Here is a 27,500-nt window from a genome sequence, read left to right as displayed (position 1 = left end):
GCAACAGAATAAGAAAGAACGTTGGATGGAACACTTAGTGAGGTTACGAATAGGAGTTATGAAGGGAATAATTTAATTGATATTCCTGAAGCTGATGAAGTGACTCCCAGACTACTTACAAGATGATATTGTAGAATGTGACGTGAAGAGACAAAACCTGATGAATGGGAGTTAGGAGTGTTGGTAAAGAAAAAAAAGAGAAAAAAAAACCTGACTAATTGCAATAATTACATCTGTTGTTATGAAAATATTTGGTATGTTTATTTCTAAAGAGACTGGAGAGAAAGATTGATGAAAAGCTGGGAAATTAACAAATAGGATTTAGAAAAGGTAGAAATTGCTCTGACTAAATTTTCATTTTAAGACATGTTGTACAGCAATGCGTAGAATATAGAAATCCCCTTTTGATGGCATTTGTGGAATATGAAAAAGCCTTTGATAATGTGCACCGGCCAATTTAGTTGAGAGTCCTGCATTATTATGGGATTCCTCTTAGATATGTAAATTTGTTTAATTCTGTTCATTAGCATAGCAAAAGCAAGGATAATGTTAATGGAGTCTTATGAAATGAATTTTCAGTGAATAATGGAGTACTCCAAGGGAATGTGTTGTCAACTATGTTGTTTATCCTCCTCATGGACTTTGTAATGCGTAGAACAGTCGAAGATGGTGGAGAAGGATTGGACTGTATGGGTGATAGGAATTTAGCAGACCTAGATTATGCTGACGATGCTATCCTTGTTAGCAGAACATCGCAGGATTTGCAATGCTTGCTTACCAGCAGGCATGAAATATCACACGAAGTTGGGCTGAAGATGAATAGAAGTAAGACAGAGATGATGAGAACGGAGCATGCAATGGAAGATGAAAAATCATTGGAAGGAGAAAGGATTAATGAGGCAGAATCATTTAAGTATTTAAGGACTATGATCTCCAATACTCCAATACAGGGTCTTTAGAATTAGAGTTTAGTGAAAGATTGAAAAAGCAAATCAGAAAATGACTAGGTTAAGTAAAATTTGGAAATCAAATCGCCTGAATTTACATATGAAAATCAGATTATACATAAGTTTATTGAGATCGATGTTACTCTATAGAAATGAGTCATGGTATGACAATGAAACTATCTTCAATAGATTTAGTAAATTTGAGAACAAAGCCCTCAGAAGGCTATTGGGACTTAAATGGCAGGACAGGATTAGAAATGAAACTATAAGAGAGATTACTCGAGTGCCATATGTAAATGGAGATGGTTTAGGCACACTCTTCGCACTCCCCGAGAGAGATTAGTTCACCAAACGTTCAGCTGGAATCCACAAGGCACTAGAAGAGTTGAAAGACCCAGGCCTACATAGCTGAGGACTATGAAGTGCGTAGTAGTAGATGATGAATTGAGAAAAATTCAATAAAAAGGTCAAGATAGAGACGACTGGCGATATCTAACCGAGGCCCTTTGCGTCAATAGGCGTATGAGGAGATGATATATATATATATATATATATATATATGTATGCATTTCGCATGGATATAAAATCTCGATTTAGGGACAAGGTTGGTTTCCCACTTTCGCATAGTACTGACTACTGAGATATTTGGGGAAGACCTAAAGGCTATACTACAAGGTCTTAGGCCCTGAGTGTGTGTTGGATCTAAAGATTTTGAACTAGCTTGAAATCTGGATCCATATATAGAGCTACCATAATCTATTCTTGATAACACTAATTGTTTATGTATCATCAGTAATGTTGATTTCTTTGTGCCCCATAATGTTTCCATTGAATTTAGGACATTATTACATTTAGATTTGATGTAAAATGCATTCACTTTCAAATTCAGATGAGTATCGAATATGTTTATCGAATATTCTTATAAAACATTATTGCTTGAGTTTTTTCCCGCAGAAAATCTGAAACCAACAGACTTAGTCCACACTTCTATTTTTCAAATGAAATTATTTAGAATTCTTTTTAGATGATGAGCAACTATGGCATTAAATTCACACATATATGCATATATATATAGTATATAAGCACATAAATTTTAATTATATATATATATATATATATATATATATATTATATGTATATATACACACAAATTTAACTGAAGATATATTTCTTTCGTAATTTATTTATATATATATATATATATATATGTATATATATATATATATATATACATATATATATATATATATATATATATCTAAATATATATATATATATGTATATATACACGCACACATATATATAGATGTATATATATATATAAATATATTATACACGTATAGAAGTATATATGTAGATGTATATATGTATATATATATATATATATATATATGTATATATATGTATATATAGATTTATATATATGTATATATATATATATTTATATATATATTTATATATATATATATAAAGTATATATATTGATGTATATATTTATATATATATAGAAGTTTATATAGATGTATATATAGATGTATATATATATATGTATATATATAGATGTATATATATTATATATATATATATATATATGTATATATATATATATATATATATATACATATATATACATATACATATATATATATATATATGTATATATATAATTTCTACCCTGTTCAATACTGCTTAACATATACATGAAAAGCCCGTAATTCCTCTTTACAACTTTGAACCGTTTAATTATCATACTGACATTAAGCTGATCTATACAAGCTACTTTCATAACCGATTTCAGTATCCTCGAAATGTAATACTCATGCAACATCTTTCAATTGCTTTCTCTTTTAAACGATTGCAAAGTTTTACAATGGTTTCTGAATTATTTTTATAAAGTAATACCTGCAGATACCAGCCTTTAAACGCACCCATTTTTCACATTGAAAAGATGAATGCTATAAAACCTTGCTCTGTAATAAAGAAAAGAGCCAAGTATAGAAAAAAAAAAAACAGAAGTAAAGAATTTACTATAAAAAAGGTTGATTATGCATTAGAATAAAAATATTTATAAAGATAAGTAACCTATCAATCATAGAATAAGACTTAGGTCAACCTGCTTGACAGAAAAACATTTGCATCAAGTATCACCTTTTGGAGATCAACTGATTCTACAATCTAATTGAAAAAGTCATAAATGGCATGACATGAAGGATATATCCGTGAAAGATGAGAATGGCCAATATTATGAGAAATCATTTACAGGAGTATGTGTGTGGTCCCGTGTATACATTTATACTTTATTTGTATAATTCTCATTATCATCATCATAAGCCGTAACTGGTCCACTGCAGTACAAAGGCCTCAGATATGTCCTTCCACTTGCGTCGGTTTATGATGTATCTCTACTAGTCTTTACCCGGAAATTTTCATGGTTTGTCAACCCATCGTCTTCTCTTCCTATCTCTGTTTCCATTGCAACTCTAAGAGACCCATTTCTGTTATTCTTGATGTCCATCTTTTATCTGTCATTCTCATTATGTGTTAATCTGTTCCTTCTGTGTACAAATTCTCTTCAAATATAACCTTGGTTTTCAGGTATGGGCTGTGGGTATTTTCCAAAGATGGATACTATCCTAGATCTGATACTTGCCGAGGTACCGCGCAGGTAAGTTGATTAGCATACACGTGTTCACTCATTGCTAATTTTCTAATCATCATCTAATCCGGCGAGAAAAAGTTTATTTATTCCATAAACGAAATGAAACGAAAATATCATAAATGATCATTGCATGGAAATAATAAGTTAAAAAATTAACCAAATTATTAAAAGAAAAAAAAAACACTAGGAACTTTAAAATATTGGAAATTCAGATTTTCTTAAAATTCAAGTAAGTTAATCAAAGTTGATTGCTATATGATTTTTTCTGTGACTATACTTAAAAGAACTAAGGATAAAGAAGCAAAGACATGTAATCAAATGCAGTTATGCAAATCTATTCAAGTTATTTATTTCTGTTATTCTTAGCTTCGGTGAGTTCATCTTATGTATCGCCAGAGCTTGGCTAATAAATGGCAATCTTCCCATCTAAATAATACAGATAATATTACCTCTGATTGGGAAATTGCATAGCGTAGCAGGCAAAAACGGCCATATTAACTTAACTAGAAACATGAAAATATAACTTGACCTGATCTAGCCTCAGTTCAGTTCATTGGACCTTGAACACACAGGTACAATAGAAATTAATTCGACCAGTCGTTAAACTTATTTGAGAAAATGAGGGTATTCCTTTTGTACATGTATTTTGAATAGTATTTTTTATGAAAACAATCATTTAATAAAAATGAATTATGTTGAGACTCCATCGCAATAAACCCATGGAAAATAAATTTTTACCTTCTAATTACTTACGTTGAACAACACCAAATCTCATCGAGAAAAAATTGCACACTTTTAAAGGTTCAATTAGGTACGCACTCGTTACATTAAAACTAATGTAGACATAACATGCACACACACACATATATATGTATATATATATGTGCATACAGTATATATATCTATCTATATATATATATATATATATATACATATATATATATGTATATATATTTATATATATGTATGTATATATATATATATATATATATACATATGTATACATATGATAAATTTTTGCACATTTAAACGTGTTTTTTCATATTTCAAATAAGCCATATATATTAATACATTAAAGTCTGGGTTCTCTTAACGACATCGGGATCAGAGCCCCAGGTGGAATCACCCAAAGACTATAGTATCAGACCGGCCGGGATTTGAACCCTGGTCAAGGATACCTGTATGCCAGTGACCATACCACTCAGCCACGAAGAAAGTGAGTGGTATGGTCACTGGCATACAGATATCCTGGACCAGGGTTCAAATCCCGGCCGGTCTGATACTATAGTCTTTGGGTGATTCCGCCTGGGGCTCTGATCCTGAGGTCGTTAAGAGAATCCAGACTTTAATGTATCAATATATATGGCTTATTTGAAATATATATATATATATATATATATATATATATGTACACTGTTTGTACTAATATCAGCTACCTAGACCGGTGCAAGGTTACTTACTAGTCCAGAGTCTAGAGACTTGGACTATTGTGCTATCGCAGGTGATTTCCGACACTAACAAACGTGACTTGAATTGCACATTATTCCGTTATCCCTTTGCAGGTTGCAGCGTGGCACGACTTCACCTCTTGGCGCTGCGAACGAGGAGCCGAAATAGTTAAGGGATCACTTCTTCAATTTCGCAATTTCGTGGCACTGGATAACGAGAAAGCCGGACTGGAAATGGTTCACATGACTGGAAGTTTCGGAGAAAATGCTGGATCTGGTTCGAGTTATTTCTGTTTTGGTCTTTTCTTTATAGCGTCTTCTTTTTCAATCGTGAAATTAACTTGTCTATGTATAATAAAAACCGAGTTTTAATATCTCATGGTTTATTCATATACGACAAAAGCTGAATAACTTATCTGGAAAATTTTGTTAGCGATTGACAGGATTTTCTGTCTGGAAATATCTCCATTTAAAACATAAACCCTAACTTACTCAAATTTACTTCCTTCACACACAAAAAATAGGAGTATTCGACTCCTTAGTCGTAGGATATACCGAGCTAACCCCAGAAGGATGCAGTGTTGGTATGCATGGCATCGTAGCTCCAAAGCAGGAAGCCTTTAACATAAAGAACGTTACCTTCGTCAACTATGATGAAGGAAACTGCTCTGCTTTGTCTGGTTGTTCTCAGTGCAAGAAAAATCAAGGAGGCTACAGAGCGCAGGTCAAAGAACTTGCTTTTGAAAACTCGCCCAACAAGGTAATTTAAGGCTACTGTACTTAAATGCATACTGCATTTATCTAAGAAACATTACTGTATTAATTTTTCATACGTTTCAAAATCAATTAATATATCAATTTATATATCTTTTTTTTTTTTTTTTTTTTTTTTACAGCTGACATTCAAATGGCAGCACGAAACCATCTGGATTGATTCCGACGGATCCCTGAGTGGCTCGGCGGAGAATAGCATTGTTCCTTCTATGGGTATATTACCATCTGAATACTGCCAGATGGACGTCAAGGAATTTTCAGTTAACCCACATGTAAGAAGAAAAACGTTATTTCTGTTTGACTGCATATATATATATATATATATGTGTGTATGTATATACATGTATATATGTATATATATATACATATATATATATATATATATGTATATATATATATATATATATTTATATATATATATATATATATATACACACATATATACACACACACATATATATATAAATATATATATATATAGGAAGGTTGTGCCTAGCGTGAGGGAGACGAGGAGTAGGAGGAGGAGAATGGGTTTACTGCTTGGAGGTAGAATCTCCCTCATTAAGAGCTTTTGTTAAAATATATCTTTCCTTACATTCTTACTTCATCTTTCTCAAGAAACCTATGTTGAGATTAAATTTTTTTACCTTTTCTTTTAAATAGTATGAAACTCTGACTGCATTGTCAATAAATAGATTTGCTGCTCACCTTTCTAAAGTCTTATCTGGTGATATGTTTCTACAAAATTTTGTAAGGTTTCTCACATTTACAACTTCCTTATTTCGCTTGAAGCAAGAGTTTTGTCACTCTGATCCTCCTCTGATGATGTTGATGATGATATCTCCGCCACAACCTCTTGTTGCTGCTCCTTGCGCAACTCTACAAGATGCTCAGTCAACAGCTGCTCTCTAAGTTCCTCAAAAAAATCGTTGATGTCCTTGTCAACCTCCAATCCCATTTTTTTTTTTTTTACTACGGACACAATTTCCTTGTCCACAACCTCCTGGATTACTTTAAATGCCCCAAACAGACGTTCAGGAATGCATCCAGGCCACAGTTTCCTTTGTCAAAGATTTTAAGGCAGCTGACAAAGTGGAATTCGTCTGTTTTATAACTCCCAATTGGTTAGGCTGGTTCTATCAGTGAAAAATTACTTTTATGTACAGCTTCTTGGATTTTGAGATCACCTGTTGATCCATGGGTTGGAGTATTGGAATGGTATTGGGTGACAGGAAGTTTGATCACAATGGATTTGAGCTCCTCTATTAGGTTATCTTCAATGGCTGGAGGATGTACAGAAGCATTATCCATAATTAACAAGGCTTGGAGTGGGAGGTTCATCTATATAAGATACTCTTTTACCTCGGGACCATAATCCCCAGTGACTCATTCTACAAACGAAATGCTTGTATAACAAGCCCTTGTTGACTGACTTACACATAGCATTCAGTTGCTTCTTCTGCACCTCGTAATTTTCAGTCTTGTGGATTCTTTTAGTGATACATTAGGAGAGGGTTGATCTTACAATCCAGTCATACATTGGCACAGAACTGCAGGGTTAGATGGTCTTTCGTAGGATTGGCATTTTCTTTTGCTGCAATGAAGGTCCTTATGGCCAATTTCTTTCAAATACAGACCAGTCTCGTCACAATTGAACACTTGCTGTGGCATGTAAGACTTGAAATTCATGAACCTTTTAAATTCTGTAATGGATGCCTCTGCGGCCTTGACATAGGAGCTCGTAGCCTCACCATGTTGCACATCACCATGGAAGCTTTTTTTTATCTTGAAAGTTGAAACTACCCCTAACGCATCCTAAATGTTTGGTTTTCTTTTCATGCTGACACTCCTGGCTCCTTTTTCAAAAGGTCAGCATACAATGTATTCACTTTTTCACAAATAACATTTTCGGTAATCGTGTCTAATGTTAACTGCTTTCCTTTGATCCAGATGAGCAGCAAATTTTCAATGTTATCAAAATTACATGACCATTGTTTTGTTAATATTAGCACCCTTTTTGCAACATCAACTGATTTGATCTCTTCTTTTTTTCTTGAGAATCATACAAATCCTCGATGCTGTGCGATTGTACATTTTTGCCATGTCTACCACATGTATACCTTATTCCTGCTTCTCGATAAGTTTTTTTTTTTATCCCTTTCTTCCCACCGCCTTTATTAATCCTCTTAGGAGCCATTGTCACGATGCTGCACTGTTAACTTGTCGAGTAACAATAGTGAGCATATGGTCACAACTCAACAAAGAACATTTCTTAAGACGCTGTCACGATACTATAGATGATGCTACTACAAGTCCTGCTCGAAGAGTGGAAGAGTTAAGGTCTGAGCAAGGGGGTTTGCATGGTAAAGCAATCAAAATGGAGTAAAAATCATGTAAATACAGCGTGAGCATTGTATGGGTACTACATGACTGCTTTTTGCTCACCGTTAGCTACTAGCTACTAGGTCTGAGCAAGGAGGGTTGCATGGTAAAGCAATCAAAATGGAGTAAAAATCATGTAAATACAGCGTGAGCATTGTATGGGTACTACATGACTGCTTTTTGCTCACCGTTAGCTACTAGCTACTAGGTCTGAGCAAGGAGGGTTGCATGGTAAAGCAATCAAAATGGAGTAAAAATCATGTAAATACAGCGTGAGCACTGTATGGGTACTACATGACTGCTTTTTGCTCATCGCTAGCTACTAGTGCACAAATAAATGTTTATACAGGGTAAATCTTTACTTGCATACTGATACAATACTGGTTAATCAATTTGATTTGTATGCTCGTATTTAAAGTTACTCATAAACTGAGGTAGTACTGTAAAATATCTATCTATCTATCTATTTATCTATATATATATATATATATATATACATATATATATATATATATATATACATATGTTTATATATATATATACATATATATATATATATATATATACACAGTAATTGTTTACAACACCACGCTCTCTTTTTACTCAGAATAATGCAATCCTGCAGTTCTCATCTTCTTGCGCAGTAATTAGGTGGTTATTTAAATTCTGGGAAAGAAATAATTAGCAAGATATGTTGAGGAAGGGGTTATAGAAAGAAAATAGTTCGGTTTCCTCACTAAACGACTTGGAACTGTGATGTCAACATAGTAATCCAAACAGAATTCGTGATGCCAGCGTACATAAACAGAAGTTCGTGATGCCAGCGTACATTTGATATACTGTATATTCAAAATATACTTAATTTAAAATGGATTAATTACTCAAAAGTGTCCATAAAATTTGCAATTTACAAATACTGACACTTTTGAGTAATCACTCAATTTTCTATTAAGTATTTTCTGAATATACAGTATATCAAATGTACGCTGGCATCATGAACTTCTGTTTATGTACGCTGGCATCACGATTTCTGTTTGGTTGACTATGTTGACATGTCAGTTCCAAGTCGTTTAGTGAGGAAACCAAGCTATTTTCTTTTTATAACCCCTTCCCCCTTCCTCAACATATCTTGCTAATTATTGCTTTCCCGGAATTTAAATAACCACCTAATTACTGTGCAAGAAGATGAGAACTGCAGGATTGCATTACTTTGGAGTAAATGGAGAGCGTGGTGTTGTAAACTATTGACCTCTATATATATATATATATATATATTCAAACACATACATAAGTTTATATACACACACGCACACACACACACACACACATATATATATATATATATATAAATATATATATATACATATATATATATATATATATATATTATATATATATATATATATATATATTTATATATATATATATATATACATATATATATATATATATATAGAGAGAGAGAGAGAGAGAGAGAGAGAGAGAGAGAGAGATCTGTCTTGCCAGAACTCAAACGAAATTCTACACAAAAATTATCACTACATCTTTAACAGAAATATCTTTTCTCCGACAGCTGTCATCCTTCTATAATGTATATTATTTTTCAGCTGTTATCTAATAACTAGTCTACTTTTATTTTTAACATATATTCATTATCTTATTCTATGTATGATTAGTTACATCTTCAACAATTTATCTATTGTAATTACCAATGTATTGAAAAATCATTAGTTTCACAGTGACATTTCTCAATGCACTCCACCTCCCCCAGGTTCCCGGTGCCACATGTTCGAGTGCCCTCAAGTTCCTTAGGATGGTGTTAAACGGTGGCTCCATACAGCCCGACTCCTTGAAGTATAACGACCTCATCATCACTAATCCCTACGGCAACGTGTCTGTTCCATATCGTAATAAGAGGCTAACTTACAGTGGGTGGATGGCCCTGCTCTTTTCCAAAGAGAAGTTCAGATTTGAATTTGATTATGCTGATCGTGTAAGTAATATTTACCTAATGATAGTGAAACAGGTGACACTCGGGATAAACTCTACGGGGAATACACAACACCTTTTATTCGAAGGCATCCGTATTATATACAGTATAGTATTTATCAAGCGGCATTGATTAGACACTTTGATAAACGTTAGTAATTTATCAGAGTTTGTGTTTAAGTGATAGGTGTTTAAGTAATATTTACCTAATGATAGTGAAACAGGTGACACTCGGGATAAACTCTACGGGGAATACACAACACCTTTTATTCGAAGTCATCCGTATTACATACAGTATAGCATTTATCAAGTGTCATTAATTGGACACTTTGATAAATGTTAGTAATTTATCAGAGTTTGCCCACAAGTGATAGGTGTTAAAGCGAGCTGATAGCTTCACGATAGAGATGTGCAAGTTATTTTTCGTGTAGTATCCCATTTGTAAAATCGTGCTTCCTTTCTTTATTAAGAAACAGTTAGGTGAATAGATTTCTACTATCTTTTTTCATTCCCAAAATAAGGAAATGAAGGATCTTTCTTAAAGAATATCTTTAATGGTTCATATTTAATTTTAAAGGGCTACAAAAGCTCTTCATAACTAAATAGGAATTTGTTTTATGAAGGACAACAAATTTTGCCAAGTACAATCCTTTCCAAAGTACCGTAATATATAGATTAGGAATACGATGTACTTCAAATCTGGTTACTTTCCTGATCTTTAAAAAAACTTCTACGCCGTAAGTTCTTATAGGTACAGTAAGACAGATCGAAATTATTAAAGGCTTCAATTTGTTCTTATAGACATAAGTTGCTATTGAATAAAACTATTACATTTCTAATTTGTTCGGCATAGGAAGTTTTTTCTAACAATTTGAAATCATGATAAAATATTTTATGGTAGAAAATTATCCTGATACATTATTTGAGTATTAAATGAAATACTACTTTAGCATTATGGCTTAAATCATTACAGTTTTTTGAAAAGCTATAACGTATACTGTACATTTTTACTAAAAATTATTTTTTTTCTTTTTCTTCAAAAAACTTATACAATCTTGTGTACTTTCCTTTTTACCTTTTCTAGATTACAAACATTTCATATGAGGAACGTTCTGACTTCCTTTATCCAGACGATGCCTATATAGTGGAACACCAATTCTTCCAAACACCAGATAGTTTTAGGTAAGTGTATATTCATAATTGTTTTAATAGTTTTATATATGTGTATTTATATTTAAGTAAACTATCTACATGTAGAATAAAGAAATTTTCTCCAGGCTATTCCAAGCAGTTTTTTTGCAGACATTTAATATTCTATGCAATAATATAGTCCTCTCTGAGGACGTGCAAGATATGCTCTAATCTAATGATGCAATTTTGACACTCAAACAACAGCCAGAAGTTTACAAAAGACCTTTTATTCACATCTTTGTTACTCGTAATTTATGGGCTGTTTCAGGAGCAATATCAGTTTGATATGAAGTAAACAAACGAGCTAGAAATATAGAAATGGATATGTCGTTGCTACATAAGAGGGTCCTATCTTTCTACGAATATCACCTATTTTTCTTTGTTGGTCGCATGAATCACTTCAGCCTGTCAAATTCCATGTCTGTCGGCATTATATCCTTTTCATGTGAAAACTCTTCGAATGCAACTCCACAGGTCCCATATGTCGCAGATTTTCTTGCAATATTGTTTTGTTAGGTAGATTTCATTATGCTATTACTCTATGGAAGTGTACTCTGTGCTTGATACAAAATGTTATATCTGCTGAATGCCTAATGTTCTGTAATTTTAGATTTAAGAATCCATAACTTTGGGGAAATATATAACGAACCATCTATGTTCTCTCTCTCTCTCTCTCTCTCTCTCTCTCTCTCTCTCTCTCTGTTACTGTAGCTGCTATCTCTGTACCGCTGATTAATTTATACACAATCGATCTGCAGTTAATGAAAGACTTGAAGTGAAAATAACCTCCATGTTAAGATAAGATTCCTCACATTATTTCACGATATATCAGTGGTAGCTTTAGGATGATCAACTCCTTAAATTTTATCTTTTAAATAAAGTTCACTTACCTATCAAATATCTGAAATGTAACTAATCGTATTTTCTTTAATTTGACAAACAGAACCACGAAAGCAGAGAAAAATAGCACCGACTCTCCGCTCGACGTAAACTCTACTTTTCATGGAGACTACTACTGGGATGAAGAGAATCGCCTCTTAACTTACGCTGGTTAGCTTATTCACATGTCCTTTAGATCATTGTTCATCTACTTACAAATGGTTTACCAAAAAGACTCTTAAGCTTTAGTATGAGCTTTTGATTTATTTGTAGAATTGCCTTCATGCTGTCTGCTAGCCATCATAGGCTTCTATAAGTACGTTATATGCGTGTGTTACGGATTAATCTTAAAATTCGCGATTTCCATTTTTTCCAGTGGCAGGAAGAACTTCGAGGAAGAAGAGAGATACCTTCGATACGCGGCCAAAAGGTGTAAAGCGAGAGATTGAACTAAAGGTGTACCGGTAAGAAACGAGTTTATTAATATGTGTTACGATTACTTCTCATACTTACCATACCCGCTCATTACAGGGTCTTAATATATATAAGAATATTATTCCTTCCTATTAAATCCTCTTGTATGATTTTCAACATTCAGCTAAACTCTATATGCCATTGACACCGCCATTGCCCAGGGTACACATCGCATGTTAAATCTGTGTACCAAATCTTGGTAAACTGTCCATTCAAGAGTTTTCTTTTCAAAGGTGTTTCTACGACGGCTGCATCCCGCCTACAGTTCCCCCTATTCCAAGTGGAGAGAATTCCACGTTCCGATGGTCACAGATAGAGACGTGGGAACATGTGACTGTTGAGCAGATGGGGAATTCCACCAACGATACCAACACATATCCTAGCGAAGGAGACAGCATCACTATTCCTCAAGGTGAGAATTCGTCATTTCAGTACTTGGGGTAGAATTAAGGAAAGAAGGGATTTTTTTTCTTTTAATGTATATTGCTCCACTGGAAAGAAAAGGTAAAAAACGGTCGACAAAATTTGTATATAGTTCCACTAGAAAAAGGGTAAAAAATCGGCCGACAAGATTTGTTTAATTATTAAAGTGAAGAGTTTTGTTAATATTTAGTTCCTATAATTGTTGAAAACTATTGAATTGTTGATTTTTTAGTGTCCTTGTTCATATGAAAACTATAGATATCAAATATATGTTTTCTCCTGTCTATGAAAATATAGTTTCCCATACTACTCGTAACTTGCATTTATCAGTAAAAACAAGTATTTTGAATGTTGAAATTCTGATTTTACTTGTATATTATACAATTAAGATATTCCAATAAATGATGAAATTTTGGTCGAATTTGCCAAAAGAAAAAAAAAAACGCATTGAATTTTGAAAGTTTCATAACCTACAGACACTGACACTAAATGTTACAGGAATGCGACTCATTGTTGACACGGCGGTTCCTCCGTTGGGTCGTGTATACGTCTTTGGCATCCTTGAGTTCGAGGACACGATGGACCACGATTTTGAGGCGAGCATCATCTACATTGAGGTAATAGCAAAGTCGACTACGTTTAGTGTAGGGTTCTTTAACCCCTATATTAGTACAATGTGAAAGTAAATACCCCCAGCATGCTATACGGTGTCATTAAAGGTCGGAAAATTATGAAATAAGAAGAATGGTAGACGTAGTAAAGATTACAGAAGTTATATGTGTCACGACTGAGACAATGGCGTAGCCAAAGGGGGATAAGGGGGGCAATTGCCCCCGCTGGGGAAAATTCTGCCTCCCCTGAGAGGGGTCTACTTGCCCCTCCTCTCAGAATTTAAAGTTTTCATGTCGTTTGTTTTAATATCTGTACTGAAATGATTGGTGGGGAGGGAGTGGGGATGCCTTGGAAGGAACCTGTTATGGGGAGAAGATCAAGAGGGAGGCAGAGAATTCGATGGTGGGATAATGTGAAGTATGATATAGAGATAAGAGGTTTGGTGGAAGAGGATGTCTTTGATAGAAGGCATTGGAGAGGGCGCATCAGGCAACCGACCCCTTAACGTAGTGATAACGGTAGGAAAGAAGCTAGCATCAGAAACGAGCTTCCTTAGCCTTATCTTTCACAATACACACACCACACATTCTTTTTTTTTCTTGACTCTCCTTCCCTTCCAGCAATCTACTGTATTCTCATCTTGGTTGCTTCCAACGGTCCCTCGTCTTTCCTTTTAAGTGCTCAACCTTTTTATAGATCTTGTCCTGATATTAATCTATGCAAGTGTCTATGATTTATTTTTTCAAGAAATCTGGAAATGTCTATCAAGTAAACGAAAAAAGGGAAAACCAGAAGACCCGTTTTCGGATACCTAGCAACACTGCATGTACAATATTTCAATCTCCCTGGTAGTGATCAGTTTTGCTTTTGTTGAAAAGTTGAAAAGAAAATTTCTGCCCCAAAATATTACTTATTCTATATAAAAGATATCTTAAGTTAAATTAGTATAAGAAAATATAAAAAAGTACTGAATTTTTTCGTGAATAGCTTATTCCTTAATTTCATCTGAAACGACTGGAGAGTGGAAAAGCGTTAGGTAAAGTTTTCTTAGTCTTCTTCATTTTTGTACTTTAAATAAAAAAATACATTATCTTGATGATGCCTTGGCTTGATTTAGAAATTGAAAATGTGTTTCACATAATGAAATTCTATTCTTATTTAATCTTAGGGCGAAGTGTTGGCCGGGGAGTCCGAAGATCAGCCCTTCCTCCATAACCTAACGATATCCTTGAGAGGGTCCCTCGATCCCTCGAATCCAGATAACGTGGATATGCCTATGGCCTTTGGCACGCCCAATGTTGGATGGAAAGCCATTGGTAAGTTCTTTGCTTTTTCATACTCTTTGTTTCTAAGTAAATACTATTCTAATATACGGGTCATTCTTGTTGAAAACCACATTTGTTAGAGATATAAAGATTTAAAATTCCACACCAATTTGCGGACTACTGATCTGATATCTAATAGGTTAATTTCAGCAAGGAAGAAAATTCAATGTGGTAGCATAGTTAGATATCAGTGGTTAGTAAATTTACCACGGGAACTGTAAGGATAAAACTAAAATGAACATTAACCATGATTAAGTTACCTACTGTACAGGGAAAGGTTGTTAGTTAAAGATATATTGTTCTGAACATGATAAAAATAAGATAGTATAATCTATAAATGATCTCTCTCTCTCTCTCTCTCTCTCTCTCTCTCTCTGCATTCTAGTAAAAAGAAAAATCCCACTTGCTTACGGAATAAATGCTAACATTAAAAGTAAAAAGAAAGGATAAGGAAAACAAGGAATTAGACAATTATATTACTATATATATATATATATATATATTATATATATATATAATATATATATATATATATATATAATATATATATATATATATATATATATATACATATATATATATATAAATATATATAAATATATATATATTATATATATATATAATGTATATTTATATTATATATAAATAACATATATATATATATACATATATATATATGTATATATATATATATATATATATATATATATATATATATATATGTATATATATATATATATATATATAATGTATATTTATATTATATATATAAATAACATATATATATATATATATATATGTATATATATATATACATATATATATATGTATATATATATATATATATATAGTAGTCTACATAAGGAAAATTGAAAGTTGTGTATATGTAGAAATGCTCAACAGTTTCGTCCGCCTATGGACCTCTTCTTGGAGCGTTTATTATACAAAGAAATATTACACACGTTTGTACATACAGGAAAGGCTTCAAATCATAAAAAAAAAGATATAATTATACTATTACTACCCAACAGGCAAAAGTCACTTAACATGGGGATAAAACTAGTAAAAGTTGAAATTACAAATTAACATGAAAACAAGTAATGGAATGTTTGACAAGCACCCAAGTAAATAAAACAAGCCAAAAAAGAAAGAACTATTGAAAAACATTTTCAAGTTTGTGTTGAGCATTTCTACATATACACAACTTTCAATTTTCCTTATGTAGACTACTATATATTGACTTATCTTCGTGCTGAGGAAGATTACATCTGTAATATATATATAATGTATAAATATGTATATATATATATATATATATATGTATAGATATATTCATTATAGACATATATATATATATATATATATATGTATATATATGTATATATACACATTAAAATACACAATATTTGATGTATATCTGATAATGAAATAAACCCACAACATATGAAGAAATTACATTTTTTAGAGCTTTCGAAGGGACCATTTCCTTTTCTCTTCAGAAAACGTGTGTGTGTATATATATATATATATATATATACACACATTAAAATACATAATATTTGATGTATATCTGATAATGAAATAAACCCACAACATATGAAGAAATTACATTTTTTAGAGCTTTCGAAGGGACCATTTCCTTTTCTCTTCAGAAAACGTGTGTGTGTGTGTATATATATATATATATATATATATGTATATATATATATATATATATATATAAATAAACATTCTTATGTATGCACTCGAAGCATGGTATGTAGTTTAAGGCCTATATGTTAGAAAACGAGGGCTCTAAATTGCTAGATTAAAAAATGAAAATAGTGAGGTTATAAAGTTAATAAAAGAGCAAATATACTACCTATATTATGAAGTCCTCTCTCTACTCTCTCTACTTGTCCCTCCTATTAGGGGTCTTTGGTAAGCTCACTCTCCACGGAGAACTCCCAGGAAATACGTGGGTCAAACTCGGATCAACGGCTTTACCCGGTGATTCTGAGGTCATCCTTGCAGAAGAAATAGACCCTGTATTCTGGATTGATAAGCAGGTAGGAATTCAAGATATTCGAGACACTGTTAAATACAGAAAAGGAATAATTCCATGTAGGAAGTCTGACATCTTTTGTTCTCGTTTTATATGATTAAGAATTTAATTTATTTGCTTTTTTATAATCTTAAAGGCGAACTTTCATATATGGATTTTTTATGTATTCATTATAACCCTTTTCTTGACTCTTGATGAAGATTTCTTACAATTATTTAGAATCTCTCATATTTTTCTTCAACGGATGAATTGAATTTGTAATAAATGTTGCAAATACTTGATAATATTCTTATTGCATTACTAATTCTTATTACTGAGAAAACAAATAAAAATAGGTTATTCTACGACAAAGAGGCATGGTAACTCTAAACTTCATTCAACCCTATTTTGAAAAAAAATTAATAGTGATATACTAATATTGCAGGTAAGTCGAGAGGATAAAGATGTTAAAATTAACTAAACAAGGATTTTACCATAATTCTACCGTTGAAAAATGAATGCAGCTGATTGCCTACTAATTTTTTTTTTTCTAAAATCAACCTATCATTTGGTATAGGGCTTTTGGATTACCGGTGATAAAAACAATCAAATTAATAGCTGTGATAAAGGTAATGATATAAACATAAAGAAACTTCTCGGTAGAGAGAAATTAATGGAAAGACCCTTCACGAAACTTTTTTTTTTTTTTTTTTTTTTTTTTTTTTTTTTTTTTTTTTCAGGTAATGATCACGACTTCATCGAAAGATCCGGAGGAAACGGAAATTTGCAATGTTACTTCTGTGACTAATGGCACCATCCTTGCTCTAGACTGCGCTCTGAGTTATGAACATCTAGGTGACGTATCATACATATACATGATAAAGAAAAAAGAAATCCGAATTTCGGACTTGAAAATTGAAATATTTCACCTCTCCTGTAAGCCTGTGAAAGTAAATCCATTTATATATATATATATATATATGTGTGTGTGTGTGTGTGTGTGTTTATGTATATACATACACACACACACATATATATATATATACTGTATATATGTATATATATATATATATATATATACATATAATATATATATATATATATATGCATGTATATATATATATATATATATATGGATTTACTTTATAAGACCTGGCACGCTTATTATTATTATTATTATTATTATTATTATTATTATTATTATTATTATTATAGTAGGAATGAAGGAATTTGAATTGGAATTCCGGAATTCTGATTTCTTTTTCTTTATGTTATGACAAATGGGCGTTGCTAATGGTCTTTTACATGAATTTAGGATACTTGAAAATAGATTGTTTGCTATTTTAGTTTACTAAATTCAATATCATGAATTTCTGAGTATGAAGTTATCATTGAATAGAGAAAATGGTTACAAGTCACCCTTTTTCAAGGTTCTGATGGTAATTTAAAAAATGGATGTGCCACGGAGAATATTTTTTTTTTTTTTTTCAAAAACTGGGAGGACATGCTTGTTATTGTTTCTGGTATCACTACATCCAGAAGAAGCAGAATATCATATTTTATCCATTCATTTTTGGAATTCATGCTAGGATAAAAAAAAGGGGGTTTTGTTGAGAATTTATAATAGTCATGCCATCCACAGTATTGTTCAAGTATGTGAATAGATCCACAAAACCAGTAATTGACCCTAATGCTTGGATTTATGGGAGTAACAGGAACATCTCAAAATACTCCATGTAAAAATTGGTAAGAATAGGAAAATCACAATCCCCACACTTCATCAAAATTTCAATTACTGAAAGTCAACATCGAAGGAGACAGCATTGTTACTGGAAGACTTACTAAGGGCGGTGATCCTCCTATGGTTGAAGTTTATTCGAGAAGTTCTATAAGATTCTATTTAGGATATTGAATTTTACCATAACTTCTCTCTTGCCGTTGCAAGACAATGATCGATAATTTTCTTTATAATTTGGCCATAATGGATAGTGTTTGTTTATGACATTTCGCTTGCAGTTGGTGAAAATGTTTGAAGAAATTATGTTCTCACTAATAAGAATATTTAAGTTTCCTTTAGAATTATAAATCGATCAATTATCACATTTTTTTCTCTGTATAGAGCTCTTGGCTAACGTACTACTGTATTTCCCTTACTGTCACAGGAGTAACTTACAGTCTACCCGACGGCACTGAATACAGCCTTGCTTCTGAAGTTGGTCTACTAAGTCGAAATATCAAAATAAGAGGAGTTGGATCACCTCGTACTGACAGCTTCGGTGGTCGTATCCTCGTGTCTCAAATTCTAAAAAATGAAGTTAATCACAGAGGTAATTTTATCACTTTCATCTTACAATCTATCGTCTTTTCCTCTATGAAGTGTTATTGGTATAGTTTTCACTGTCATTTTGAAGTCCAATTCAATTCACTTATTTTAGATTTATCACAAATAATAACAGGTTTTCCTGGGCATGAAATGTCTGATATCAGTGTCAAACACAGAGAAACCATAGAAATCGAATAATTTACAGTATTTAAAAAGACTAAAGCATTTCTCAAAAAAATCTCATGACCCGGAGAGCACTTCGATTTCCATGGTCTTTGGTGAGTTTGTTTCTTTAATAATAAAAGTAAAACAATTAACAGGTATACGACAATTTTCTTTCATAATCTTCATATTTTCAAGCCCTTCAAATATATTTTCAGGAGAAGCTAGGCTAAGCAACGTTGAATTTCAAGACTTTGGCCAAGATGGGTTCACTGGGACTTACGATCCAAGATACTCTATCGTTTTCCATGGACTTGGAACAGAAACCGACGGGAGAAATTACCTCAGGAAATGTTCTTTCAATATGAATTACAACACAGCCATCGGCTTCTTTGGTTCCAATAACATCACTGTGGAAAGCAACACTATTTATCACACTGTTGGAGCCAGTAAGTGACGCTTTAATGGGTTGGTATTGAACAATTTTGTTTTTTTCAGCTCATGACGAAGCAACGCATATTATTGACATAGTAGGGGAAAGAATCATTATTTTTTTCATAGAATATTTAACATATGATTGTTAGTTGATTAGTTGATTTTAGCCAATGAAATCCTTGGATAAGATAACTATTCCGCATAATATTTCGAGATTATCCTTTAATGGAATTCTACGTCTCAAACAGTGGCTTTTACTTGACTTACTTTAACGGTTGTTTTCTGACCCTGTCACACACGGACATCCTGTTCCCTACAGGACCTACAAGATTTGTTTGTCGTATAAATCTTTAAGCAATTAGAATATCACACTGTGTATCATGCGTCAACTGTGAAATCCATATTATCGAAGTACGTAGAAAACAAGAAAATCTTCAACCTCTTGAAAGACTTAATATCTTCAGTCGTTCTGGTGTCTAGTGGGAGTTTGTTATAGTCTTGGGGCTGCATATTTGAAAGGTACATCTTGGCTCCAATAACTTGAAACCATCTTTAACTATTCTCGTGTCAACATGATATATTGGCTGCACGATGTGTAGTATTTCTATAGAATATTTTGGAAGTCTGGTCCTGATAATTTAATGGGTCATTGCACATATCTTAAACTCTATTGTAGCATGATAAGCAATCGGTGTAATTCAATTGGCATTGAGGTAATCCTTTATCGGAGTGGGACACCTTTTATCTATCTTGCCCCTTTGTTTATTGTTTTCTAATTTCTCAAGTTGCTCCTTTGGTAAATTATAATAGATTGAGTTACAGTAGTCAATCCTGGTAATAGCACAGTTAATCCCAAATTTATTTACTGAATATTCATCCAGATACTTTTTTATATAAAAGCAGTATTTATAAAATGATAACCAACAGTTTTTACTTCATTGTTTATTTGGGCATCGAGAGACAAGTTACAGTCAAGACATACTCCTAGGTCACAAACTTTATTAGATACAGAGACCGAGTTGCTACTATTTATTTCGATACTGTTCAATCTTCTTAAGTTGTTTTTGTTTCCAATCACCATAAACTGTTTTATTTTTGTTTGGTTTTAGTTTTTTTTAATTCTCATATATTTCCTAACCCTATTAGTATATCATAGATGTCATTAATAGAGAAGTAAAATTTTGTATCACTTATAAATGGCTTGAACTTCACTTCATGTCTCTGTAGTACTTTTAATAGACCTATAGTATAGATACAAAATAAGATTGGACCTAATTCAGGTTCATCTTCAATACCAATGGATCTTAAATCAATAAGTAGCAGTTCATGCATTGTTAAAAGCACCACTAAGATCGAGTAAATTCAAGATGCCACATTTGTCCTCATCCATCATTTCCAGCAGATCATTTACAACAGAGAGTATATAAGTGTTGATTTCATTATAAAAAACATACAACTATTTAAACGGTCAAGGACGATTCACTGTTCATATAGTTCTGCAAAAAGAAATAGAAGGAAAGGGAAAGGAAACATGTAAATATGATCTTAATCGGTCTTTGCGACATTTTTTTTATTCACAATTTTATTATATTTATAATCTCTCTCTCTCTCTCTCTCTCTCTCTCTCTCTCTCTCTCTCTCTCTCTCTCAGGACTTTTTGCCTTGTCTCACATCCGATTGGAATGTAATCTACCTTTAAACAAACAAATCAGTTCATTAGATTTTATTTACAGAAAATAAAAAAAATCGGATATGCTTCAGATAAAAGAAAACAATTTAAACCCATAATATTTAGACACTCGATACATTTTCATTACAGGTATACGCGACGACTCGGAGGGAAACATTTACATCAACAACTTGTTATCCGTGATGCTCTTCCCGGGAACCTACAACGGTCGGAAGGAAACGGAGAACACAGACTGGTTTGGATCATTCGCGCTCAACAGAGCTACGGGAGTTACCCTGGAAGGCAACGTTGTTTCAGGTAATTTAAGGGAGTCTTCCAATTCTGTTCTCAAGTCAAGTATGGTGTCAAAGGCTGCTGTTTCAACGAATTTAGTCAGTTAATGTCAATCTTAGATTACATATCCGCTGCTAAACTTTGGATTGGATTTCCTTTTTATTTTTTTGTCCATGATTGAGCAAAAGGGGCACCAGATTTGAGGTGCCATCGACAATAAGGATTTTTTTAGCTGTTAGCACCAATGGTATTAATTACTCGTGGGAAAAATACATTATCTTATGTTATCTGATTTTTTCCAAATCTGAGATCCGATTGTTAATAGTTTCCAAAAATATTGTTGTAATTGATTCAGCAAACACTTTGTCTCCGAAGAAATTGAGTTATGATAAAGTTTGAAAAATAATATGGTATTGAATTTCATAACAAATAGATTTATGAATCACCAAGTAAATTCATCTGTCCTGTTTTGAATAAGGTTCCGAGCAAGCAGCCTACCAGACTTATGGCGAAAACTGTTATACCGAAAGCAAGTGGTATAGAAATGAAGCCCACGGCGTCATTTATGGTGTGATGGTAGGAAAAGGTCAAGTCATTTCGTTAGAATATGTTAAAACTTGCAGAATTTTAGTTTTGTATTTCATATAATTTTCTTACATTTATGGATAGATGAGTCATGAATATAGTCTTTTATGGCACGTTTTTACATTTCTAAAACGATTGAATATGGGATTCAAAATAGTTATAGACAAATTTTATTTGCGTTTGACATGATTTTCCATTAAAAACATTTTGACAGTAAATTTTGACAAGATTTCTTCAGAGAAGCTTCCACAAGGTGACGTAGCTATCAGGAATAAAGGAAAAAAAAGTGGAAAAGTTAAATTAGAGCTATTAGCTAAATTTATAAAACATGTTATTTATATGGTAATATTCTCCAAAAGCTGTTTCAAAAGAATGAGAAAGCCAGTCCAGGATCATGCCATCGCCTTAGTAATTTCTACGTATGGCGTGCTTGGGACACAGCCTTCTATATGCAGGAGTCCGCAAGCCTTCTCTTGGAGAATGTGAGTTTTGATTGTGCCCTTTAATGAAAATAATATGATTCTTTAATAGTTCTATTTATATTTATGACTTTGAAAGACTATGAGAATAGGCTACAATCAAGTACGGGAATAAATCCCTTCAAAGTTAGTTACAGTTTTCCCATTTATGAAATACAATGACACTTACCTGTCAATGAAGCTGACTTATGACACGTATCTATCTCTTAATTAGCGACATTAACTTTTAGATATATCTAGTATTAGAAATTCTACTTTTGAAGTCATTCGAATTAGGTTAACATAATTTTTTTCTCTTTAATGAATGCTAAAGCTCACGTTCATTTTTTTTTGTGACCAAATTTTTTGGGGGGTGTTGGTGGTTTTCTATTATTATTATTTTTATTATCATTACTTGCTAAACTACAACCCTTGTTGGAAAAGCAGAATACTACAAGCCCAGGGGCTCCAACAGGGAAAATATCCCAGTGAGGAAAGGAAACAAGGAAAAATAAGATAGTAATAACATTAAAATAAATATTTCCCATATAAACTATAAAACTCCAACAAAACAAGAGGATGAGAAATAAGATAGAATAGTGTCCCCGAGTGTACCCTCAAGCAAGAAAACTCTAACCCAAGACAGTGGAAGACCATGGTACAAAGGCTATGGTACTACCCAAGGCTAGAGAACAATGGTTTGATTTTGGAGTGTCCTTCTCTTAGAAGATTTGTTTACCACAGCTAAAGAGCCTCTTCTACCCTTACCAAGAGGAAAGTAGCCACTGAACAATTACAGTACAGTAGTTAACTCCTTGGGTGAAGAAGAATTGTTTGGCAATCTCAGTGTTGTCAGATGTATGAGGACAGATGAGAATAAGTAAAGAATAGGCTAGACTATTCGGTGTAAGTGTAGGTAAAGGGAAAAGGAACCGTAAACAGAGAGAGGAATCCAATTTAGTACTGTCTGGCCAGTCAAAGGACCCCATAACTCTCTAGCGTTAGTATCTCAGTGGGTGGCTGGTGTCCTGGCCAACCTACTACCTATAGCTGATAATAATCCCTGTATTTATTCCTTATTTACCTTATTCAATAAGATTGTGCGTCTAAAAGCAGGATTACGGGATACCCAGCGAACGGATTATTTGATAATTTGCAATGTGACCCCTCTAGAGTCTAGAGAATGAACGATTGGCGTGTATCGGTTAAGAATGGGAGCGTTTTCGACCTAGTAACGACGCTAAATCCTCATCAATATCCTCCATAGAGGCTATCATTAGGGTGATATCAAAGACAAATTATTAGCAACAAATATCCTCTGATTCAGTTTTCCATTCTCCAGGAAAATTTGAGGCATATCAGTTATCTTCATTGCTGCACTCTTATTGTTTTACATTGCAATTTTAGAAACATGAACATATAGGCTAAAGCAGAATGTATACAAGGTAGTTGTGTTGAATATAGTTAGGTATCAATAGTTGCTGTATAGTCAGATGTTTAAAATATTTATGGCTTCAGTTTTATTTGTAATTTTACTCTGTTTTACTTCGATATTTTGATAAACGAGAAAGCTTAATAGGTGAATCAAAGAGTATAAGAGTATTTTCTTATAACGATAAGAGTCCTATTAGTAACACTTACATCTACACACATGTTTCATCAATAGTCTTTTAAGGATATCTTGCCATACATATAATATCTTCATCGTAGTCGTTCCACGGAAAAAGCTGTATCCACGGTTGTTCTTTTCGATAAATACCTATACAACGAAAGCTACAGCATACATATGCACGAAGATCTAGACATGTTCTGGACAATTAAAATAAAATTAGGCTTAATTAAGCATATTGAACTTAATACTTTAGAAAATATGAAATTTTCTTGGATTGTAACGGAATCTTCTATCTTTATTTTCTCCAAATGTAACACAAAAAGGTGATATCTGTGGAGAGTAAGATCGGAGTGAACCAGCTAGTCTACGGCCCTCCCTCCCTCTCTCACAACTTTGAAGATAAAACTGCAACCACCAAAGACAGTATTTTCGTGGCCGCTTCTCCGTCGCACACATGCGATTACCAGAACTCTAGACCGAAGATCTACAATTTCTATAGGAAAGTTCTTTGGCCAGAAGACGAGGAGGAGGGATATTACGGAATCCTCTTCGGGACTTTCATGTCTTTCCCGAATAGTAAGTCGTAATCTTTCGATGTTCGCTCTATTTTACCGTTAGAAGAATTAAGTGGAATATAATAAAGGCAATTAATGAAAATAAAACTTTATCTGCCACTAGAATGAAGGTAGATTACACGATGCACCGTATACTTCGGAAGCTTATTTTCCCCTTTGTAACACAGCATTATCTGCAGAGGACGGAGATTCTCAACATTCTTGTTATCTTAAAATGTTATGTAACATTCATGTTTATAGCTACATTATGATTACCATTTTATATTTATTTTTTTTCTCTTGCATACCTTATATTAGAGATCGTCTTTAAACCATTAGTTTAGGTATGGACAACCAGGGAGGCAAGATGGATGGCATCTTCGTCTTTGATTAGTAATTTCTTCGAAATTTTGATTTTCACGAATTGTTTTTCCAAGTTCAGGCGAAACTTGATATGGTCATGTTACTGCAGTCATCGAAAAAATACGATCTGTATAAGGAAATGCAAATTATGAGATGGATAGAATTAAATGAAACACAATTAGAAATGTTAATTTTGATGATTATGCCATTCAACATTAAAATCTGATAGTAGTATTTATGGAGTATATAAGACGAGATACGATGAGACTTTAATCTCATTCAAGTTAAAAAACAGAGGTAAAATAAGACTTGAATACCATTAATAAAAAAAGGAATAGATATATAGCACGACGCATAATAAACACAAGTGGTCAATTCCTTAACCCTGTCACCGCCATTGGTGACTAAATCAAAATCAGAAAATGAGAATCCTATTTTGAAATCCCCCAAACCATAACACGTTGGTATTTATTGGAAAGGTCTTCATGAAAGCTTTTCAATTAATATAAACAAAGTAGTATTTATGTGATCTTGAAAGATTTCGCTACATCAAAGGTTTTGCTGAATTCACCACCACTGGCAGTGAAAGGGTTGATATAGTAATCTCTTCTTACTCCCTCAGAAGCACCAAAACATTCATTCCATGGAGCTGGAAGTTATCCGGCAATTAGAGGCGGAACCTTCATTGAAAACGTAACCTTTGCGCACTTCGAGACACGCGCATGTGGGAAAGACGTAGCCCTGGCCACGAACAAAGATTCGGACGACAGTATCCATCCAATCTTTACGAGTGAAGTCACCTTCTACAACACATCTGAAGATAATTATATCTACATGCATGAGTGAGTCGTTAAGGATATCTGTCACCGTGATTGCAAAAAATCTAAATTTATCAGAGAGAGATAGTAGAGGCAACTCTGAACCCTTCTTCAATTAAATCATGAATATTATTTAGTTATTTTATTTGTGAGGAAAATATTGTAGAGTTACTTTATTCTAATCAGACCCAGTCTCTCTCGAGTCAACCCATCTGACTGCGTCGACATGACCTGTGATGGACTGAAGAAGGTCGTCCTTCAAGATATGGATGGAAGCATACTAGGTAATTGTAGATCTAATTTATATCAAGTAATTAGTGAATGGATCGAAACTTTTTCCCTTTTAGAATTCAGTATCAACAGTTTTCTTTAGATTTTTCTATTTGATTACGAAAAGAAACAAAAAAGTATGTACATTTTTTTACGGACTATTTAATCCCAACTTCCTCCTGCATATTGATAAGAAAATAAGAAATATAGTACACTACGCAATTTTTATGGTATTCCCCTCTTTCAAAGCTTTGAATTGTTTTTATTATAAAATGAAGATTGATATAAGCATACATAGATAAATTTATGCTTTTAAATATGTTATATAACATACGCATTTGCAGATACATGTGTGTATACAGTATGTCCAGGCATTTGTTTCATATATATGGATTATCTGTCTATGCATTTGAACACACATACTCACAATATACACACACGCATTCACACACACTCAAACACACACACACACACACACACACACACACACACACACACACACACACATATATATATATATATATATATATATATATATATATATATATATATATATATATATATATAAGTAGTAGTAGTATTACTGACCAAGCTATAATCCTAATTAAATAAAGAGAATGCTACAGCTCTCTCTCTCTCTCTCTCTCTCTCTCTCTCTCTCTCTCTCTCTCTCTCTCTCTCTCTCTCTCTCTGTATATATATATATATATATATATATATATATATATATATATATATATATATATATATATATATATATATATATATATACACACACATGCATCCTAGTATAAATGCCTCGTAGAAATTAATGGCTAGATATTTAGAAAG

At 32.8% G+C, this 27,500-nt stretch overlaps 1 protein-coding gene across 1 annotated transcript in view; it reads left to right on the top strand.

Annotated features, from left to right (window-relative positions):
* Window positions 1–27,500, top strand: part of LOC137643032 (fibrocystin-L-like) — a 222,281-nt gene that overhangs the window by 171,124 nt on the left and 23,657 nt on the right. Inside the window, exons 47-67 of the mRNA XM_068375884.1 lie at window positions 3,543–3,612; window positions 5,169–5,331; window positions 5,579–5,814; window positions 5,951–6,100; window positions 9,982–10,203; window positions 11,284–11,381; window positions 12,334–12,440; window positions 12,646–12,733; window positions 12,977–13,155; window positions 13,665–13,783; window positions 14,947–15,094; window positions 17,015–17,151; window positions 17,867–17,981; window positions 19,289–19,453; window positions 19,830–20,060; window positions 21,866–22,033; window positions 22,488–22,585; window positions 22,954–23,076; window positions 24,988–25,240; window positions 26,204–26,423; window positions 26,586–26,683. Coding sequence (XP_068231985.1) covers window positions 3,543–3,612; window positions 5,169–5,331; window positions 5,579–5,814; window positions 5,951–6,100; window positions 9,982–10,203; window positions 11,284–11,381; window positions 12,334–12,440; window positions 12,646–12,733; window positions 12,977–13,155; window positions 13,665–13,783; window positions 14,947–15,094; window positions 17,015–17,151; window positions 17,867–17,981; window positions 19,289–19,453; window positions 19,830–20,060; window positions 21,866–22,033; window positions 22,488–22,585; window positions 22,954–23,076; window positions 24,988–25,240; window positions 26,204–26,423; window positions 26,586–26,683 — 3,188 coding nt within the window. The remainder of the gene's footprint in view (window positions 1–3,542; window positions 3,613–5,168; window positions 5,332–5,578; window positions 5,815–5,950; window positions 6,101–9,981; window positions 10,204–11,283; window positions 11,382–12,333; window positions 12,441–12,645; window positions 12,734–12,976; window positions 13,156–13,664; window positions 13,784–14,946; window positions 15,095–17,014; window positions 17,152–17,866; window positions 17,982–19,288; window positions 19,454–19,829; window positions 20,061–21,865; window positions 22,034–22,487; window positions 22,586–22,953; window positions 23,077–24,987; window positions 25,241–26,203; window positions 26,424–26,585; window positions 26,684–27,500) is intronic.

This window comes from Palaemon carinicauda, chromosome 6 (genome assembly GCF_036898095.1).
Source record: "Palaemon carinicauda isolate YSFRI2023 chromosome 6, ASM3689809v2, whole genome shotgun sequence".
Classification (NCBI taxonomy): domain Eukaryota; kingdom Metazoa; phylum Arthropoda; class Malacostraca; order Decapoda; family Palaemonidae; genus Palaemon; species Palaemon carinicauda.
This window is presented reverse-complemented; position numbering and strand designations above follow the sequence as displayed.